Source organism: Mus caroli, chromosome 17 (assembly GCF_900094665.2).
Source record: "Mus caroli chromosome 17, CAROLI_EIJ_v1.1, whole genome shotgun sequence".
Taxonomy (NCBI): domain Eukaryota; kingdom Metazoa; phylum Chordata; class Mammalia; order Rodentia; family Muridae; genus Mus; species Mus caroli.
In genome coordinates, this window is record NC_034586.1 from 39,324,413 (window position 1) to 39,347,682 (window position 23,270).

General features: G+C 39.3%; 1 protein-coding gene across 1 annotated transcript in view; it reads right to left on the minus strand.

The window, feature by feature from the left end:
• Window positions 1–2,462: 2,462 nt before the first annotated feature.
• The window catches only part of Opn5 (opsin 5), a 52,688-nt gene continuing 31,880 nt past the window's right edge, over window positions 2,463–23,270 (minus strand). Inside the window, exons 6-7 of the mRNA XM_021150004.1 lie at window positions 21,065–21,122; window positions 2,463–3,225 (exon numbers count right to left, since the gene is read on the minus strand). Coding sequence (XP_021005663.1) covers window positions 3,148–3,225; window positions 21,065–21,122 — 136 coding nt within the window. The 3' untranslated portion in view covers window positions 2,463–3,147. The remainder of the gene's footprint in view (window positions 3,226–21,064; window positions 21,123–23,270) is intronic.

Consider the following 23,270-nt stretch of genomic DNA (forward strand, 5'->3'; position numbering starts at 1 on the left):
ATCTTCAATAGAAGAAGATGCTCCCAGTCCTACTGATACTTGATATGCCAAGGTTGGTTGATATCCATGGGAGGCCTCCCTTTTTCTAAGCCTTTTCGGGGGGGGGGGTGAGGTGAGGGGAGATATTAGGAGAGGATGGATGGGAAGCTATAATTAAATAAATTAATTAATAATAAAAAAGAGCCAGGGGGTATGGAAGACATCAAGAAAACATGGTCTTCTGCATCAGTAGGATTGACTCACAGCACCTTCACAGGTCTGCTCCAGATGGAGTCCTGGAGCTGAAAGGAAAATGGGACATACACCTCCATAACCCAGAAGCTTTCTCCAATTGATAGCCTCTTGCAAATGAAAATTTAGTTTTTCTCTAAGGGAGTCTCACTTAGGAAACAAAGTACTCTTAATGTTAGGTTCCATTCCCAGCAGTAGATGACCAAGAGAAAACAAATTCATTGGCTTTTTTGAAGGTCCTTTGTCTCACAATTGTCATATCAGGTTTCCCCCCCATTTTTAACCTTATCTTATTATTTTCATCCTTTTTTTTCCTTCTCTCTTTTTACTGTACAGGCCCTCTGTGTGGATATTATGCCTTCCAGTTTACTGTTTTTATGGGATTCCTGTGTGTGTGAATGAATGGTTTTCTGATTCCTGAGCCTTAGCTTGATTTCTTTCCCTTCTGTTTCTTTGTCTTCTCCAATTCCAAGTGTTACTTTCAATTTATCTTATTTTCTTTTATTTCCTTTTATTTTCCTTTATTTTATTTCACTTTATCATTATCCTTTAGGAACCTGTTTGTTTTCTAAAGAGAAACAGGAAGGAAGTGGATCTGGGTCAGAGGGGATGTGGGGAGGAATTGAGAGTGGTTAGGGAGACGGGAAACTATAATCAGGATTCATTATGAGAAAAAATAATCTATTATTGATAAAAAGAAAATAATAATACTTATTATTTTTCAGCACTGGCAATTGCATTTAGAACCCCTCAGGTGTTTAGTAAATGTCCTGTCACTGAAGTATATTATCAGACTAGAAAATCTTTAAGTTTTAAAAACAGTCTGAGTTGAGTTTTTTCCCTTCATGCAGTAGTGGATTTCATACAAATAGTCAAGATCTTTCTTCTCTCTGGTCTTCTCTTTGTTACCTTATGTTGTGAGACCCCGACTTAGAGCATTTCTCCCTAGAAGGTAAAGGCCCTGGACGTTCCCCAAGCTTGTTTTCCCTGATCTCTAAAAATACAGCCAGAAAGAAGCTCTTTGTTCTCTATAACCAGCAAAAAGCCTTTTTGTTTCTGTGCCTTATAGCCAGAGATGTGATAATTGTAGGAAGACCTACAAGGACATGGAGATAAACACCGGAGAGGAGGCTGCAGCTCACTCCCCCCCTCACCAGAAAGGAGCTGTATCCAACTCTCCTCCCAACTCCTCCCAACTCCCTCCAACTCATCCCAATTCCTCAGCTAGCTGTTAAAAGCCCCCTACTGTCACCGCTTGGGGTCGAACTCCCTTTCCCTGCACAGTGGAGGGACTTCGTCCTCAGCTAGCTGATAATAAAACCTCTTGCAGTTTGCATCAGGTGTGGTTTTCTCTCAGGTCACTGGGGTGCTGGCCAGCTCATCCCAGGACTTGAGCAGAGGCCCAGCTTTGGGGGTCTTACAATGTCACAATTTGAATATGAAGTGTCCCTCACAAAGGTTCATCTGAGGACAGTTTGGTTCCCTGCTACTGCTGTTGAGTGGTGATTGAGTCACCCGGGTGCTTTTTCATCAATAGTTCATACAAGAATCAAAGAAGCTTGATCCTTGTGTGGGTCATCTAGACAGCCAACAGAATCTAACTCAACAGAATAATCCAAGGTTCCTGTCTCATAACCATCTCATAGTTTTATGGGTTTTGGTTGGTTGGTTGAATTTTGTTTTGTTTTCTTTTGTTGTTTAATTTTATCTTATTTTTATTTTATTTATATATTTATTTATATTTTTTTCTCTCTTTGAACCCTCCAGGTTCTTCCAGTTTAGTTTCCTTGTGGAACTGTGTGAGCAAATGGGTCTCTGCATCTCTCTTTCTTTGGCTCTTTTCCTCCTGTTTGTCTCATTCTATTTTGATTTTATCTTAGTATATGTTATAAGAGAAAAAAGCTATTTTCAATAAAGGAGAAAAAAGAATAAGTTAAAAAAGAAAAAAGTTAAATTAGTTTTAACTTAAAAAAGTTAAATTAGTTAAATTAGTTCTAAGTTAAATTAGAAAAAAGAAATATTTCTAATCAATGGGCATTTTTTTCCCTAAGCTCTGTGGTTTTAATATCAATCACCATTATGGACAAATGGAAAAAAACAATCAGTGCAATTTGGCTGATTCTCTTAATGTAAGTTCCTTCATTTTAGTCCTGTTAGAGCTTCACAATGTTATTGATTCTTGAGACATAAAATAAGCAATTCCAATAAAACAAAATATGGCTCAAAATGTTGGTGCAATATATTTTCTTTATTTTTAAAAAAAAAGGACTTGAACAGCAGCTATGACTTCAAAAGAAAACTATTTCAGTGTGCCAAGAGAGATGGACAGAGATGAAAAGTACTAATGCATTCTTTGCTAGTACAGTCAACAAACTGTTCTTCAGTGCGACACACAACTGGGACAAAGTGAATGAGTCAAACACTAAAACATCTTCTGAATGTTCTCATAGAGAGTACTTACAAATACTATGTACAAGTTGACTTGACAGAGTATGCTGTTAGAAGCTTCCCAGATAAATGTTCAAAATTCTCACCATGTACAAGAAGTGGTTGACAGTTTCAAAGGCATGTTCACAGTCATGAATGCATCAATAAGCTCCATTACTATCACGATGAATAGGAAGCTTAAGGGATGATGCACCTCCCAAGCTTAGGATGTGCTTTCTCCTTAGAACACATTAATCATCTTAGAAAGCCTAAAGAGTGGACTCTTCACATGCTATGTATTCATGATTAAACTTCAATATCAACACTGCAGTCAACGCTGACCATATATTTTCTCAAACTTAAAAACAAATGCAAATAATACACTACAGCTTTATTTTCAGCATTTCAAAGAGTATATTGAAGCTGGCCACTTATGTCTGAAGCCCTGATGGACAGGTGCGGGGTTTCTCGGCCTCAGAACACAGATGCTTATTTCTTGCCACAGTCACCATCATTACTGTGACTCTCTCCATCCATAACATGGGCACTAGTAAATCTGGAACTGCTCTGTTTGAGAGAACAACAACATTTTTGAGGTGCACGTCTGCTAATGTCAGGCTGTCTTCACCAGCTTCCCATTACTAGTCACAGACTCAGAACGCTGTAGATAGTCTACAACCCCTGACCCACACTCTCCGAAGCCAGACTTGGATCTGTATGGACTTGCCCACATTTCAACAATGATCACTGGAGCAGAAATGTTTAATGCTTACCTTAGGACACTCCAGGAAAATACTACAGATGAAGCCCAATTCAAAAGAAGGAGCTTCAAGGATAGAGTCTGAACTCAGATGAACTTAAAACTAGAATGAACTATGGTTAAATGCCTTTCTAGAAAATGAGTAAAGGCATTCTACTGATTTTGAAATAAAACCAGTGACCACAAGAATACAGTCAATTATTCAGAAAACTTCAAATATAGTGCAATTATTACCATATATCTTTAAAAAGTATTTTAGATGAGAGATGGATTAAGTACATATATATATATGTGCAAAGATATATATGTATAGATACATATATATACGCATATATATGCATTACTTAAGTAGATTAATGGATGATAAGTATATGGATGAATAAAGATGATAGAGAGATAGATTTTTCCTTCAATTCTCCAATGAAATAGAAACACAAATTGTACATTTATGATAGAATTTACTTATCCTTTCACAATTTAGACAGTGCACTTCATGTGAAAAAAACGCCACTCCTAAAAAGATTGAAAACAAATAATTTCCTCCAGTGGATTTAATCTTAGATACTCTAGCCTAGCCCTTCGCTGTGTTTCACTCACCAAGCAGAAGCAGAAACATATCTGAGGCAAGATTGCCTCTTCAGACCCAGCTTTTCCAGATACCCCTCCATTATCCTTCCACAGAGAGAAGACCATACACAGCAAGCATACAATATTCTCAATTCACTCCATGTCTTCTGTTGCTGTTTATCTAACCACACATCCTTGACTCTCTCTTTCTATGTTCTGACAGTAGACCACACTTCTTTCCCTTGATTTCCTTACTGTCCCCAACAAAGATACCTAATAAATATACTCTGTTGATAAGAGCTAATGTTATGTGATAATCAATAATTGACATGCCATCTCTGTCGAGCTTGATTAGGGAAATGAGGATTGCAACCGGAGAGAGATTTGATTATCTGGCATCCAGGAGCCTGTAAATATGATTGTTCTAGAAATATCTTACAAATATGCTCTTCTCAATACCTTCAGGTGACCTCCTCTAGATTCTACCTCTAAGTCTTCAATCTGGGCTCTTTTATCCCGATTCAACCCGATTTTAGTTGTTCCTAATGATGAAACATCTGAAACATTTTGGGGATTCCCTGGTTTCATCTGATGTTTTGCCTCTTTAAAGTGTTTTTCTGGTATGTGAGATAAGATATTGTATGAAGGATGAATATAGTTCTACTCATACCAAGGTAATAGTGGTGGGGAGTGACAGATTCTTTTTACTTTTCTACATTCATTGTATTGTTGTATTTGTGCCAATAAATTACAATAAGTTTAATATTACTATCAAAATGTTTAAAATTCTCCCTGATATTTTTCTTAGCCTCTTTTTCTTTCTTTTATATTCTTAGCCTCTTTAGAGTGAAATCACATAAATCTGTATTTTCTCTCCTTTTGACATTGTAACAACCTTTAACATAGAAGAAATAGTTCTCCAACAAGAATTCCATCTGTCACTCAAAATAATGGGAATCTTCATAAAACTTACTCTGGAATAAGTTAGTAGTAGTGCTGTATTTGGACATTTAGTAATTCTCAAACCTCAAGTCTATCCAGAATAGTATGATGATAACACCTGAAAATTATGGGACAAAGAACTACAGAGCTCCTCTTCAGATCTGGGAATATTGAGGTTTGGTCTGTTACTATGTATTGTAATGCTAAATATTAGCCCTGGTTGACCCCAGGGGCAAGGAGCTTCTCACATAGACCCAAGTGAGGCTATGTAACCTTGCTCCCTAAGTTATCCCTGATTGGAGAATAAAGATGCCTACAACCTATAGCCTATAGAAGAGAGATAGGTTGAGTTTTTCTTCCCGGGATTGGGGTCTGAGGCAAGAGACCCCAAGAGAGAGAGAAGGAGAAGAAGGAAGGAGAAAACACCATGGTGTAGGTGAGTTATGAAACATGGCCATGAGGACTGGCCAATTAGAGTTAAGAGCAGCCCAGGTGGAACATGGCAAGTTATAATTCAGGGTTATTGGCAGGGAAAGAGACATGATAGCTTAGAGGGTAGATATCTGCCCAGCTCTAGTACATTAAATGCTTCTTATAAATATAAAATTTAAATATCTTTTATCTGGGATTACAAACATAAAGGTTATATGTCTTTTAACTGAAAACTGAGTGATCAAAATTGAGATTAAATATTTAATACAAGGACCAACCCCCACCTGCCCCTCTGGACCTCACAGCGCCAAACACTTCATCTTTTATTTTTTAGTCTGCCTATCTCTCCAACAAACTATAAGCTGTACCCTTACACACCCTGTCCTCGTGTGTCCCCAGACTTCCATTCATGCATTCCCCTTTGTTTGGGGAAGAAGGGGGTGTATTCCCTCTTCCTCTTTTTTAAAATGTATTTGTGTGTGAGGAATAGCCATATGTGAGAGTGGTGTGTGTATTAGTGTAGTATTTGTGTGAATGGTGGTTCCCCCATATACCCCTTTCCTCTCAATAATAGTATTGAGGAATATAGGTTCCATTTTTTCCTCAATAATAATATTGTGTGATGATAGACATTTGAGGAACAGTTTATAAAACACACAATTTAATTCTGAAGTGTTCTGGAAGAGAGAAAGCCTGGACTCGTGGTGTTATCTCCAGTTCCATTGCTGCCTTACTGTGCTGTTCACTAAGTCTTAGAAGGTAACTGGGACTATTCCTCTGTTCTGGCTTCACTGGCCCCATTTATAATTACATGGAGGACTCAGCATCTCCATGTGTTATGTCATTTAATCACCAAAAAAAGTAATTTAAGGGTTATATCCCAATTTTCCGATGAGCACAGCAAGGCTCAAAGAGACTGAGAAAGTCTCTCAAGGATTCACTGTACAAGATGAACAGCAAGCCCTCACCCCAGGAAAACATTCAGGGGAACTGGTGCTATCTACTATATTTTGTTTGTAGCATCTTTTAATGAAAAAGCTATATGTTCATGCCTCTCATAATCATGAGAGTAGATATAATATAATATAATTGGATCAAGAAGCTTCAGTCTGTACGTTTCCTCTTCTAACCTACCTAGAGACATTCCCTTTTAATCACCTGCAATAAATGATTGCTTATTATATAATTTTATGGCCCAGATGAGTGGAACTCTAAAGCTTACTGAACTACCTTTGGAAATGCTAGCAGGTGGGGAGAAACAATCCCACTTACTCACCTTGACCTACTTGAATGAACTGCTAAGATTCATTCTTAGCAACCACCTTGCCACCAAGTGGTCCCTATCTCCATGCAGGTATGGTTCAGCCATAATAAAATCCCAGTGAATTAGAGAGTTTTGAATATTTTTGGTTTGGGTTTTAGTTTGTTTTGTTGCAAAAGCTCTGTTTTGTTGTTCCTTCGTTCTTTGTAGCTATTCTACAACTGTCCTACTTCCCATGAGGCATTGAGCAGACTTGTATACTTCTAAGTTTTTGCATAGGTTTGTACTCATCAAATAATATAACTAAGATGCTGTCTAGTGGCATTGAGGAGGGAGTAATAAGGGTGACACATGTCTTCATAATTTTATTCTGTCCTTTCCAAATTACTTCATGGATAATTCCATTAATTAGCCACTGGTAGATTCTGCATAGACAGGTTATCTACAGATTTCCTTAAATGCTAACAAAAGTATACACTCCTGCTTCTAAGAGATTCTGGGAAAAGTATTCCCAGTAGAACATTTACCTCACCCTATCCCTTAGCCTTTCCCATCATATCAGCTAGAACTTCATAGGTTTCTGGGACCATTCTACTTATGAACAGAGTACTCACTATACATCCAAAAGAAACTTTTCCCAGACATAACAGGTTCTAATTTCAGTCCCACTCTGTACTTGTGACCTTGGGTAAGGCATACACATTCTCTGCTTTAGCTGCTGAACAAGAAAGCCTGTCCTTCCTCCCCTTTTCACAAGGCATTGGAAAGCTGACTTAAAACAAGGAGCTTTAACAAGAGCACACAGTATGATAGAAATGGGAAACATTACTGTTAAATGAAACCCTAGTGGCTCTAGCCTAATGTTTTTTGTTGTACCTTGTCAGTACAAGAAACATGAAGTATGTCAGAACCTCCAGAGGTCCCTCGGGTCATCAGCTGCTGTTAACTCCCTGTCACATGCAGTGTGATAGTTGAGAACTCAAGTTCAGCAGGTGCCACACAGCCCTCCAAAAGCCCTGCACATGTTCACATGCTACAGAAGCATTTTCTGAGTTTCCATTTCCTCTTCTGAAATGGGGTGATATGTTCATAAGTAAATGCCAATGAATTTTACTACCATAAGTAAGAACTAAATGTAGGAACTCAGTAGTAAAACGGGCTTTAACATTGAATCCAGCACATAGTGGCTGCCTGCTCAGAGTTATAAATATTATCTCTTCTAATGTCTTCAGTATGGCAAGAATAGATCCTCCAAGCAATAAGAATATCCAGAATCAATTAAGTTTAGAAATTGATAAAGTCCTGTGTGGAGATCATCAATGTGCTCAGAACCATTAGTACACAGGCCAACTCTTCAAACTGGAAGCATGTTATCTACTCTTTGCATGATATGTTGAAAGATTAAAACTCTTTCTTCCTGCAGAAGCTTTGCAGAACTGGATTACAAGGTCATGCTTTGAGAAATATTGCTCTCACCAATCATATCTTTTGAAAACTATGATGTTAAGCTCCTAAAAATATGAAGAAGAGGGCCAGCAAAGGGATTCAGCAGGTGAAGGCATCTGACAATGTCTGACAACCTAAGTTCAATCCCAGAGACCTGTGTGAAAGAAGTAAAGAACCAACTCCTGTGAGCTATCATGCATGCTGTGGCAATGTGCTCCCCACCTGGAAACACCAAGAAATTTAATTTGGAAACATTTTTAACTTATGAAGAGATGAAACAGTGAAGAAAGGGCTGGGTGCATCTAGTTTTGTTTTGAATTCACTGAATTTCAAGATGCTTTGATCTTTTTCCTTCCTGAGAAATTCCTGTTTTTACTTGTCCTCTAGGCAGACTCATGAAAGTAGAAAGGCTGTGTGCACTTACAAGCTGCATAATTAACACAAAATAGCTCATTACACTATTTACACTATTCCTCCTCTTTTATGCAGGTTTTTTAAACTCCATGAACATCTTAGAAAACACATTAAATAAACCAGAAAAGAGTATGTGTACATACAGATAGACTGTAACTTTCTTTAGTGTATTACATTTTATTTATTTAGTTTGTATGCTTGAGATGGAGTGGGGGTGGCAGATATATCTCATGGCATACAAGTAGAGGGCAGAGGAAAATATGCCTGAGTCAGTTCTCTCCTTCCACAGGATGGACCCTGAGAATCAAACTCAGCTGAGCAGGCTTGGTTGTAGGCATTAGCCTCTGAGCCATCCCACCAGCCACAGACTTTTAATATATACAACAAATCTAAGAGAAATGGCTACTGCCCTAGAATTCCTGCTCGTTCCTGTTCTTTCCTGGAATTGTTAGTCAAGCAAAGATAAATGACTTGCTTCTTTAGTGAACTGGGGGGTGAACCCTTCTCCTGGTTTAAAACCAAAAGAGGTTACCCATGCTGACAACATAGTCTATAGAGGGTATGTGGAGGGCGGAAAGCATCACTAGTCGTGATCTGAACCTTTCTGTGAAAGTGCTTTATATTATAAGTGGCATCTTCAACTTAAGTCTTCTCTCTTGCCTGCTTGTCAAATACAGTACTATAGTCAAAGCCAAGGAAAGTCTGACAGGACTACCAATGTAATCAGTGCCTGGGCAATAGTAAACTTAACTGAAGGCCTGTGTCTAGTCTTCATTCTAACTGCAGCAATCTTTGGGGAGGTCCAGGTTCCTATCTGCCAGGGAATCCTAAGGCACTTTCAACTGAACGGGAATCCATTTCCCTTGCCAAGGTGCTAATTCTTTATAAGAATTATCTTTGCTACTGAAAGTGAAATCAGCAAGAAGAGATCACTTTTGGTCTTTTGAACAGATTCTCCCTAACTGTTCTTTTGTTCCAAATCATATGAACAATTAACATACATGAATATGTGAATCATGTATCATACAGTTTAAACTCACTTCAGTGCATTCGCTGACCTGCTTGCCACCAAGGTTTGTGTTCCTGCATTGGTGATTTCCCAACTTGCCAATTTCACAGTCTCCCAGAGAGCCGTTCCCATTCATCTAGTCTGTGCTTATAATCCAAACAAGATTTACATGGCACACTGCCTCTAAAATCCCTGTTCCCTCTCATCCCCAGCCAGGCATAATAAAATGCCTTTCTTTCTTCTTCACCAAGAGTTACCTCTAAAATTAGGGAAGACACTTTTGTTCTAGTTTACTCAACAACAACAAAAACAAACAAACAAACAAACAAACAAACAAAAACCTGTTGTATTAAGTCACAGAGATAATGGCTCTCCAATCCCACAATACATGAATTCAAATTCAGGTTGACATGCTCTAATTGCAATTTCTCCAAAGACTTATGTGGGTGCATCAGGGGTCTTAAAAAGAAGTAATTCAGCTTTCAGAAGTAACACTTCTACCTGCATGAATCCACACTGCACTTACAGTCACAAAAATACATTTTCACCGATTTACACCCATGTCTACATGATAAAAACAAGTCATATTCCAGATATGGCCTGAAGCTACTGCAGATGGATACACAGCCTGACACCCTTAATCGGGCTTTCCAACTGAGCTTTTGCAAAACTAGGTTGGCAAAAATGTGGGTCCTTATTCACTAAGTGTGGGTGTTCATTGCTAGCCCTAGAAGGGTGGGCATCTAGCACTCGGTCACACTGCTGCTGTTTTAAAATAAAATAATGGGTTTTAATGCTGCTAGGCAATGCCACTGTTTTATATTGCTCATTACTTTCTTTCTTCAACCAGGAGAAAAAGGATACAGGTTAGAAATCAGAAAACTAACTTTTGTAAGCAACTTTCTCAGCATATAATAGACACCGTGTAAATATTTTAAGTTGTGCCATTTTCAATGGCATTTGCCATTTTGTGGAAGCAAAATTTTGACTTCAGAGAAAAGCAAAAGGTAAATGCAACTGTAAATGCTCCATATAGATGCCAAATGGATACAGACTGTGTGGGGGGTTCGACTTCTCAAGGACAGCATCTCTCATAACTCTCCCGTTGCCTAGTTAGTCTTGCATGCCTTCACCCAACTCCCTTTCTGACCCTTCTAGTGACCTCAGTTAGACTTCAAGCTCCTTTTCTTTTGACAGGAATGAAATCCATCCTTTGTAGAGTAGACTACAAATTTGTCCTATACCTCCTCTGTGGTCACCTGAACCATCTGATGTTCTACATGCTCATGAATCTATTAAGCACAATGAGTTCTCCAGATACTGGTCAGGCCCCTCTGGGACAAGTTTCTGTCCGTCTGCCTATGGTAGAAGTTTAATTTATTCTTTAATATTCTGAAGAAGCCACACTTCCTCCTTGAGAGCCAACTTTCTCCATTCCCCAACTTAGCCTTTCTTGTTAGAAAAGAGGAACCTTGAGGATTTGACACACATCTTCTTACTCAATGATACAAACCAGTTGGTGATGGACCAAGGTGATTAAACTAGCCTGGGGTGGAACCTACGTTTGATAAATTCTTTAGCAACGTTCATTCCAATATGCCTATTGCTTAAGACACAGATGGAGTTAGAACAAGCTCTATGTTATTCTCTTATGAGTATGGAACAGTCAAAGAAAGCTGTGCCCTTATGCTTGTCCTTTAAGCACATATGGGGGACCTCTTGTCCCACTTTTAATGACAGTGAAGTTGTGACACTGTGAAATCTAAGAATTTCATTTGATCAACAAACATATGAAGCGATTATTTTGGAAGAAAAAAAAGCCAAATAACACTTTCTGGGATTTGGGGGAGCAATCATCTTTATGATGGTGATTCCTAAACAGGTCTTCCTAGTGTCTCTCTAATATACAACCTGCCCAAAGAACAGATTTCTTAATTAAACTGAATTGTCCTGTGCCAGATTCCATGTCACATTTGCTACATTGATTTTGAAAGCAGGTCATCTTGTGTATCAGACTCTTGACAATAAGTATGTATAAATACACATTGCAGCCTACTGTTCTGGGCATAGCTTTGAATCCTGGGGAAATGAACTGGGCATTTGTTTCCAAACTGACTGGCATGTTTCACTTCAGGGTGAACAGAAGGGAAGCTCCTAGACAAGTCCATGAATTGAAATAGGCAACTTTCTGATTGAGAAGGGACGAAATGCTGCTTTGTGTCAATAACTGAAGCCTGGAGTTTTTAAATAACACATGATATTCATTTTGATGCCTAGGCTTCAACCCAACTTAAATAAAGTTACTTTTTATTTCCAAAACAGTTCTAATTTTCAGTGATCCTCCCTCTACATGCCAGGCACAATGCTTGGGGCCTTTGTCAGTCCTTACCTGGCATCAATGTTTTTAAATCATAGAATGGAAGAAAATTAGCTGGGACATTCTCTTGAATATAGACACAAAGACACCAGTCCACAGAGTGTGGAATGAGTTCAGGCAAGTCACATGTTAAATAAGTATTATGGGAAATTCTGATATTGGGTTTTATTTGGGACAGAACAAAGACCCAGTATGTCTGTCATCTAAAATGGAAATGTAAAAATAACTTACATACACTAAAAACGCATGCTTTCCCACATGAAATAGAAACAAGGGAAGCATTTGGCCTCAGTGGCATGGTGTTCAAAGACCTTCATCAACTGATCCTACCAAACTAGGCAGTACCTGGGGAAACTCTGTTCGAGAATAAGTGGCATGCACATCCTCACAAAACATTTTACTACTCTCCCAAAGACTATTAATGAACAACTCTTACCTGAGACTTCCTATTCCAAGATCATCCCTGGGTCCCATCCCCTTCCCACACCATTGGTTCAGAACAACCAGTGCCTTTATACTCTTAAAGACATCTTGGTAATGTCAATCATAGCATGTCCTCTGATGCAAGGTGGCCATCTACTTCTTCATGTTTGTTCTGCCACACCATGACTCCTCTTAATACAATAAGCACACTTGGCTTTGTACACACCTCCTCTAGAAAAGCACTCAATAAATGCTATCTACCCAAATCCATTCTTAGCTGTGGCTGCAGCACCGTTCAACCGATTCCTTATCCCAAAAGCTTGGTGTACAGGATTTTAAAGGGAATGGTAGTCAGCTCTTATTTGCTATTGCATTTGGAACTCAAGTGTGGAGAGAAAAGTATCTTAGGGGAAACATATATATTTTAAAGCAAGTGAAGGGAAAAGAAGAAAATATCAATACAGAATAAATCTCTGTCAATCATAGAGCAGAGTATGGATATCACAGACTGACTGAGAGAGGGGAAGCCCAGTTCTTCAGTGGGCAGACTACATCAGTTCTCTGTCTTTGCTTTCTGATCAAGAGCAAAGAATGTCTCCTCAAGTTTTTAAGACAATGAAGATGATTTGGGCAAAGATTTTTACAAAGTATAAAATTATGTATTTTATAAAGCCTAAGATAAAGGTTAGGGAGTGTAAAACTTTTTGCAACATAGAGTCTCTCAACTATTCAAAAGGACAAGCATCGATGGATTTAGAGATGAATGGATGTGTGCCGATACAATTTTGAAATTTCTGAAAATAAGCAGTGAGTTAGGTTTTGCCCAAGGGCTGTGGTTTGCAGACTTCTGCAACAAATGAAAACACAGCAGGTGCTAAGCTTGTAGATGTTATTATTTTCCTTGAAGAAATTTTCTACTTGGTGAGCATCCTGAGTTTCAGCCTCTTATAAAACCTTTAATTGTGTTCCATCAGTAATGAGACTGCACAGTGACCATGTGTACCCACTGAAATCAATATCATCGGCTGTCACCTGGAGCTCACTAGCCCTTATTTCCCATAATTCTTACCTGTGTCTGCCATCAGAAGTAAAGGCAGCAGAGTGGACCTGGGAATATATAGCTTCTCCAATAATGTTAAGCACTTTGCTGCACAGAAGTTCAGCTGAAATTCTCTGAGAGACACTGAACCACCAGACGCAGCAACAGCCTCACTGATAAGAATGGCTTTCTACTACTTGAAAATTACTTGTATTGATTGATAAACTGTTAGCTAAGTGCTGTGTTAAATGAAATCCCTTCAACGCTAAATGGAACGAAGGCACGAAACGGCTGAATGTGGACTCCGTTGTTCCTCCTTTCTCTCTCCTATCACCTGCCTGTGACAGCAAAGAAGAAATGCCTTAACCTTCAGAATTATTTAAGTATTTCTGATCCCCCAGACACAGCATCAAAGCAACTTTTCAGGAAACATATAATGCCCTTTCATGGAACATCAGACAGATACTTTTCCCATGCACATGTTGATGAAATATCTTAGAGGGTTGGCAGTAGAGAATAATGCCATTAAGGCAGTGAGTTACAGTCTATATTTCCATGGACTAGTGGGCACCTTTCTCTAAAAATATAACCAGGCCTCTACCTGCATAGAATGTCAAAATGCATAGCTCTGAAGCTAATTCTAAGCAATCTGCTGGAAAATCTGGTTCATCTTTTTTCCAAATGGATACGTGCTTCACTCTTCCTTTGACAGGTTAGATTTTGTTCATTTGAAGTGTGTGTATGTGGGTCAGGAGGGCGTTAGAAGCAAATGGCACCTTCAAAGTGGAAAACTCATAGGGAAATAGAACTTGGATAAAGAGGGGGAAAATCCCTTCTGAACCATCAAGCTCAGAGCAGTAGATAATCCCCATAAACAACTATATATGAAAAATGCTCACCTATGCAATTCACTCTCTGCTTCCCTGCCTCCATGAGGATATAACCAGATTCTCCCACAATCTTCCACAAAGATTTCCCTCCACAAAGGTCGTCCTGAGACACCTCCTGCTGTGCTGTCCCTTTGTCCTAGTGATACACACTAAAGAAAGTGTTCTGTTCATAGAACATTCATCCCTGGATCCATCAACACTTTCACAACAGCAGCTCTCTGTCCCACACACCTGTCTTTTCACTGAGATGCTTAGATAAGCTTTGATTGTTTCCACACACAGTGGGGAAACCATGTGGTTCATAACAGAATCATTGACTTAACCAATGTCATTGGCTACCCATGTCACTTTCCGAAGTTATAGATTCTGAATAAGTCAATCATGCCATCTTATTTCTACATTTTTAATCAGCTCTTGGGAAATATCCAAACAGTGTGCTGATGACATTTTGGGTGAGGAAATTTTAAATCACATTATCAAAGATACTAGTAGATTAAGATTCCTGGATAGACCTTCAAAAGCAATCTTTGCTGTTTTATTTTATTGTTGCTTCTATATGTTCGTTATGTTCACTATGAGGCCTGGCCTAGCATAAAATTCACAATCCCCCTGTCATTACCTCCTGAGTTCTAAGATGACATGCATATAACACAGGGTCAGTTTCTTCTCTGCTTTAACTATACTCTCCAGATAGGAAGCAGAGATAAGTGAGAATTTATGAACTATCTTTAATGCCAAATAACATTTGTGACTGTGGCTCTCTCATGTGCATGGATGGTATGGAATTGTGATAACTCAGCAAAATGTTACCAAAGCACACTGTGGTTCATCTATCAGGCATGACTGCCAAACCCCTTTATCCTTGCTGGAGACTCTAACTGGAATGGACTCCTCTGGTTCATTTCCTGCACCTCCAAATGCAGCTTATACAGGAATCACCTTTTCTGGTCCAAGACCTAACACTGGTGATGCCCTGTGGAAGAATTACAGATGTCTATTTCCACAGAGTCCTGTTGCTTTTCATCTCATCAAACAGAGTGAGCACCATCCAGACCTATAAGGTCCAGACATCCTCTCACTTATGTTATCCATGTAGATATCCATATAGATACTGTGCAAATGAAATAGTTCTTCTAATAAGGACAACACTTGAACATTCTGTTCACTCTATCCTCTCAAGAATCCCAAAGGTTCCTAAGATTCTTATAGGCTGTGCAAGAATTTAAAACAAGCCATGATGATAGAAGGCTGTCCCTATTCACTAGCTATGACAACTGAAGAGATGGAGAATTAAGGCCATCTACCCACTCATCTGATATGTTTGGTATCAGGTAAGGCTAAGTCCAAAGCTGTGCTCTGAAATCCTATGCTCTAGTTCCTATACTTTTTCTCTGTTTTCAAGAAAAATGTGTAAATTACAAGGTCCCTAATTACCTGGCGAGTCTCGTTTTTGTTATGTCCTAGAGAAGAATACTAAGTCATAAAGTTCAAATGTGAACACCCACATATTATAGTTTCCAGATAATATTCATCATTGTCGATGGCAACATATGGGTTGAGCTTCAGATGCCCTCACAATCATTCCACAGCTCTCTCCCCTTCTGTTGAGCAGAAAACGTGTCCCATTATCTTTCACTTTCTCAAGTAAACTCTAATGGAATCCAGAGGGGCCCACTTAAAAAAAAAAAAAAACTACTGCAGTTGTAATCATCTGTTACATGACATAGATGTAGGTAATACAGCCATAGAGATATAGATGATATATAGATGTACAGAGAGTTGGCAGTATTTTCTGATGCTCACATTCAACTCCTAAAAGATTGAAAACACAGCCCCCTTCTTTTATATTTTCAGGTCACTATGTATTGCAAACACCTCCTAGCTGGGGTAAATGAGTACATGTGGTATCTATCTAGGTAGAGTTCACCAACATTGAAACCAAAATCAACTAGAGTCAATGAAGTCCTTGTACAATATAGAGTGATTTTTCTCTCAGTTATATTTTATGTGATCTACATCTGTCTACTCCAAATCTCATAATGCACTTGAGATATGATGACTAGAGATTGGAGATAAGGAACCGATATTTAAAGTAACTGAGAAAGGTCATTTAGATACACACATGGGTTGTTTTAATTCCAATCTGTGCAGTAGAATGATTTTCCGAATGTATCCCACACCTTATTATGACCTGTGAATATGCATGTTGAAAGTTATACAATCTTTAAAAAGCAAACTGTTCAAGTGCATAGTAGCCACAGTGGTAATGTAGAGTTTTCTCGGTAGAATACACTAGTAACTTGAGATGTTAGGCTATTGATGCTAACTGATGTCTTCTTACTGAATTCCCGTTGGCTTCTGAAACACTTGCCTTTTGCTAGCTTTTCACAAGAAGCATGCAAACTGTTTATAGTAGCCCAGTACAGAAGCAATGGAGCAAGGTACCTGTAGGCAGGTACATGGATAAGGACAATGTACTGAAAGGTGCCTGTTGTGCACACGAAATATTATTTTCCACAGAGAAAATCAATGTTGGGGTCTAGCAAACACAGAAGTGGATGCTCACAGTCAGCTATTGGATGGATCACAGGGCCCCCAATGGAGGAGCTAGAGAAAGTATCCACCGAGCTAAAGGGGTCTGCAACCCTGTAGGTGCAACAACATTATGAACTAATCAGTAACCCCCGGAGCTCGTGTCTCTAGCTGCATATGAGAGGCCCATTGGTCTTACAAACTTTATATGCCTCAGTACAGGGGAACACCAGGGCCAAGAAGTGGGAGTGGGTGGGTAGGGGAGTGGGGGGGGAGAGTATGGGGGACTTTTGGGATAGCATTGGAAATGTAAATGAAGAAAATACCTAATAAATTTAAAAAAAAAAAAGAAAAAAGAAAGAAAGAAAGAAAGAAAGAAAGAAAGAAAGAAAGAAAGAAAGAAAGAGAAAAGAAAGAAAATCAATATCCTGTCACATGCAACAAACTAGCTATACTTGGGGTATATGACAATGACTTAAATAAGTTAAATAATCTCCCATGTGTGAAAGTTAAAATCAAAGTAGACCTGAATGTAAAACAGTGATAACCAGCAATGGGGAAAAGGGAAGGAATGGCTAAAGAGAGACAAGATTGACCCCGATTAATATGAACAACGAAGAACACTATCAAAAGCACGGGCAAATAAATAAGGGTCATCACTTTGCTCCTCTGGACAATGAAGCCTGGTTCCATCACACCACAATGAACTGTGAATCCAAAGCTGATGAACACTCCCCTCACTAGCCTCTTCCTCTATAGGACCTATCACCCAGAGATGGCCACTTCTAGCCTGCTGACATGTTTCCTATGCCATGTTCCTCCGCCTTGTCTTTTCTCCTGTTTGCCCTGACTTAAAGGAAGTAGGTCTCTTCAGAGTCTGGTTCAAGTCACTACAGATGATAAAAGGCAAGAGCATGTTTTATTTCTTCAAGGAAAAATTAAATGAAATAAAGTATTTCGTTACCAACTGAGTTACAATAAGTTTAATACTTGACTCTTAATAAAATTGCATGTGAATGATCAAATAGAGTTTTACGCCAAAATACATTCCTGCTGCCTTACTCCAAAAATAATCTATTTTTTTGTTGTTGTTGTTTTTGGATCTTATCATGGTTCTTGAAAATCAAATTTTCAAGTTCATGGAACATTTCAGTTCTTAATCTCTTTTCATAAGCTCATCTGTTCATTTTATTTTAATGGAAAAAGCTACATTTAAATGGTTGCCGATTGAAAGAAGGCAGTTTAAATTAAGAACTGTCTGGATATGGTAACACACGCCTGTAGTTTTAATATAAGACAGGTATGAGGTGAATCAGAAACAACTTTGGATACTTAGAAATAATAATAATGATTACTATTATTATTATTATAATGAATAAACCAGTTTTCTAGGATTTTACATTTTCTATTTAAGAGTCTACCTCTCTTTTTCCTGGTCTCTCCAAAACCTGATAGCTACCTATTTGATTCTAGTCATTTACCTTTCAAGTGTCCTTCAAGTGACAAGCACTGAGTCAGTTACCAAGAGCCCAAACAGAATATGCAGTCTGTCCAAAGATTCAGATGTTATTAACACACAGGCATGCACACTACCAGCACAAATAGCATCTGGGATTGAGAACTGGGGAAGTGTTTGGTAAGACACTGTTTGTTTCCCTGAATCATTGGATGCTTTGGGGCAAGCAACACCAGCTCAGGGAGAAGCCACTGAGAGTCTGGGTTTATGGAGCCAAGCCTCAATAACTCCTGTTTCTTACTGCATTCTACCCCAAGGATCGACTCTCTTTCCTTTATCAATCATTATGATAATTCTAGATCCTTCTGGCTCAGAGGGTATCACAAAAACTTACGGAAGCCGAGCACACGGGATTTAAATTGTGTGTTTTGAATTGGTAGGGAAAACCAATGCCAGAATATTTTCCCCCGAATTCCCTAATATTTAAACTCTATTTTCCTTTGTCACCATGTTAATCCTTTTTCATACATGTTTTTTAAAGCTGTGTTAAAGTCCACGGTTTAGTTAATAAAATAGAGTGTACACTCTATGTTTAAGGACTCCTGCAAAGGTCACTGTTAACGTCCCCTGGTAACGTTACACTGGCATGAGTGGACTCATCTCTCCCATCTCCCCCTTCACCCTCCTCTAAGATCATCTCAAGACACCTCCTGTGCCTTAATCCTTAATCCTTTTGAAATCAGCTCTTCTTTATCTGCACTATGTCCCAAGCAGATTTCCCAAAGCCCTTCTTAACTCTTCTATCACAGGGCAACCAATTGCCAAGGGCTCCTTTTTTCTTAAGACATTTTCAAGCTTTGTTTTCATCCCCATGGCCCTGGCCACTCCTTCATCCAAGGTCTTATAAGTTATCATTTCTTTCCAAAGCCCAATAAGTGTGAGAATGTACAACTATCTCCCTCCCTCCCAACCAAGTAATCCACCTTCCACCATGCCACCAGACTATTTGTTAGTCGTTCTAGAAATTACAAACACCATAACTTCCTGGTCAGTTTATGCAGAACAACTACTGCCCACTTTTCTGCTAAGCATCACCCCTACTTTAATCATAAGAGCAATAGTTAACACGTTGGTACTGGTAGGGTACTGAATGGTGCTTTCTTATTCACTACACCTCCAACTACCTTTTGATGGTATTGTTTCCTCTTCCCTTTTTGCAAGCCTGCCAAAAGCACTGAATTAGGGTTGCAAACCCAGGCAGTGTGAGCCTGTGCTCTAAACCTGTGCTCCCCCCATCTAGGTTCCTCCCTTATTTCTATAATTACACATCTGTCCAGAAGTAGCTTGCCTCTCCTTTCTCATGACAATTATGTCCTTCCTCAGTCCTAACTTAGTAACTCTAAGACCCAGGCAGAGCTGTTAACTTATTTTTTTTTTTTTGCTTTCATCAAACAGCTTGTTTTATTGCATCTACTTAACAATTAGCTCAAGCCAACAGTGTACATGAACCCCTTCTTCATCCCTATTGCAACCCTCAAGGAAAATAAATCCGGAGGAACTGAAGGTGTCATACACAACAGGCTGAGCCTTGAGAAACTGGCTGATTCTCTACAAACTTTCAACTGCAATGAGTAAATAGATCACCAGTACAGTGGAGAGGCCACTCACTTCTGCCTCTTCTTGCTAGCTGTTCTCAGAAGACCAGAAACAAGGTTGCTGAGCAAGGCTGTGTTCATGGGAGACTCAGAGGGAGATGGGATGCAGAAGCAGGGAGAATACCTGCTTGGGCCTGTTCCTCAGTCAATAGGAGAGAAAAATCAAAGGAACATTGATGAAACAAATGCTTATCTAGACCTAGTACCTGCATGCCTTATTCTTCTCCTTAGCTTTTATGGGACACAAATCTGTCTTTGAAATCCTGCCTTCTCATTCACACTTGTACTTCACACTTTAACTTCAGGCTTCAAGAAGTACTTGTTGAAATGAAATGAACAAAAACAAGAAGAACCAAGACCACAAAGAAAATTAACAGCACTTACAAGCAGTACTTATGTAAATTCCTTCCCTGGGTAATGGTGACTGGTAATGCCCTAGCCCATCCACTATATACAAGTAGTCAGAACCTAATAAAAACCCAAATGAATAAAGCAGCCATCAATGAGGATCATTTTTTATTCAGATTCAGAGACGCAAGAAAAACACTTAAGGGTTTCAGACAAAGCTGATTTCCATTGAGGACTACTTCCCATCACTACCAGCATAGAACTCAACACTCAGCCACCATAAAAGAGAAGAGTCCTGAGACCTAGTCCTACCAAATGGCCCTACACCATCCCAGTGATCAGCTGCCTAAGTAAACCACAGACACAGCATCCCTGACCCTACACTAAGAAATGAAGGAGGAAGAAGAGGAGGAGCGGGAGGAGGAGAAGCAAGAGGAGGAGGAGGAGCAAGAGGGGGAGGAGGATCGAGAGGAGGAGGAGGTAATGATATGATGTCAATGTGTTAATGATAAAAAAAAGATGTCAGGATGGTAAAAGTAAAAATAATACCTAATAAATAAAACTTGTAAACATTTTCTTAATATCTCAGGCAAATCCTGTTTGGCATAAGGATAGGTTTATCATAAGGAAAAGAGAATATCAAAGATGTCCTTCCTAATATTCAGAAAGTCCTAGCCTTGTTTCCATTTGCAATATCCTAACAAACCCTGGATTCGAGAAAAAGAGGGGAAATATACAAAATATAAAAATATAATATAAAGGCAAGAGTGAGGCCACGATTGAATGTTAGGAAGAGTGGAAAGGCAAGGATGTGAATAAGTGTGTCCATGAGTGATGCTGTGTCCATCTTCATACCTCTGGATGGATCTCCAGCACAGCAGAAGACTTCCTGACTGCGGTTACAGTATGCAGCCTGGAAAGAAAAGGAGAGACATGAAAATGCATATAGACAGACACATGTACATGTATGTATGTGCATGAGCACATATTATCATGTCACCTTAACTACTGTTACTACTTATTCGGAGGAGCCTGGAGGAGCAGGTGTGACTGAATGTATTGTATACATGTATAAAATTTTTTTTAAAAACTATTTTGTATAAAGTAGTATAAAAAACTTGTTGGGGGAAAAAAGACCATCAACATAAGAGTTGAGCTTAAAGGAGAAGAAAACTAATAATTCAGAATATTTAAAATGAAAAGAAAAGTATCTCTTGGGCAAAGCTTTACACATACAGGCCTCCACTTTGCAGTTCATTCCCTGTGATATAAAAGCTGTAATTCACTGCATTCATTCATCTGGAAATGCAGCCTGCAAATTAGGGCAGTCAAGGAGACTTAATGGTTAACAGGTAACCCAGGATTTAGGGTGTTGTTTTCCCCTGGGCCTCAACCATCTAAAGTATTCGAAACATGAAAGGCCTCCATCCCATATAGCACAGCCCACTGAGTCTTTGGATATTGTTTTCTGTGAAAGCATATGAAGTCTATTTCTCCTGTCAGCAGCCACAGATGACCTCATAGGTCTCTGCAAAGAACTGTAACTCTGCCTTCCATTGCCAGTGCTCCCTCCTCAGCCTCTTTTTATCATCTTTCAAACATGGCTGTAATGAGAACCACCTGGGAGAGAGAGTCAGTCAAAAGGCTGAAACACCAGTGCAGCCTGGACCAGTGAAAAGCTAGTCTCTGCTGGTGAGGTTTTCAGAGTTCCTGGGATAACTCCACTACTCAGCCACAAGAGGCTACATGTAGACACCGAGTGAAGAGTGCTGTGTCATTTCAAGTAGGAATCTTCTCTATGTTAGGAATTTTAGGGTCTGTTTTGTTTTTTGACTGACTCGTTACCTTCTGCCAAAACTTCAGGGAGCTTGGCTGTGGAAAGGAAAAGTTCTGTTTTACTTTGCTAGGACTGTTCAAATTAACTCAAAATTTACTTTCACAATCTCGCATTCGATCCGGTAGCTTTTCTATTTGAATTCAATGGTTTTCTTCGTCAAAGCAAATCCAGTTCAGATCCCAGAAACAGAAGGAGCAAAGATATCCTCAGTTAACCTCATTTCAGGCCAGTGACTTGCCCTGAACTGGCTTCATCTCACTTCCTGTCACCCTAGGAGCATGTAGCCTCTTAAGAACAAAGATAAACAAGAATTCCTTTTATTCTCTTTATTTATAAGATAAACTCTGATAGCCACCTTCCACCCATTTGCTCTACTCTGGAACAGACCCTTGTAAAGCCTACAGCTCAACACCTCTTCAAAATGGTTTCCTGAGAGACACTTCAGCCTGTAGAACCCAAAGTCTCTTCACTGCCTCAGCCCCGTTGCCAGCTTCCCCAAAGGAGGCAGAAAATGGGGGGGGGGGGAGATGAACCAGCCTTAGTCCTCTTCAGAAAAACAGTCACAGAATTTCATATAAATGTTTAATGAGAACAAGCAAACTGAGCTGTCTCTTGCTTGACTGAGTTTCCTAAAGCCTTGTGGCTCAAAGTCACTTTCTGTCCCTCTTTCCCTTGCTGGATGCTAAATATTTATGTGCTGTTCACACTTGTGAATAAACGTGCAAATCACAGAACTAGTCTGTCGAAAAATTCTGAGCTAGGTGAAATGTGCTTCTAGCGGTCCCTGTCATGTTCTCGTTTTTAAATAAAGAAGTGTTCCGTTACTGTCTCCCAAAATTCTCTGTGAACATGATTCTCTCTATTCTCCCTGCCTGCATTCACAATAAAAACTCAAGAGCTAATAAGGGCAAAGCTTTGTTGCTTCCTGAAAAGACACATGTTTGTATTTGGATTTAGGTATTCGTTTCCAAAGAGAAGACATGAACTACTAACAGTGTGAAAGGCCACCCATCCATAGTGGTCACATCGGCCTTCCCCACACATCCTTCCGTTCAGTTATTACAACTTCCTATTATCAACTCATCTCATCCTTAGGATTTAAGCAACTAATTTGCCTTTCAGTAGTCAGACTATGGGAAACTGAAGCTGTCCACACAGAGACTACCAAAAGCTGTCCACACAGAGACTACCAAAAGCTGTCCACACAGAGACTACCAAAAGCTG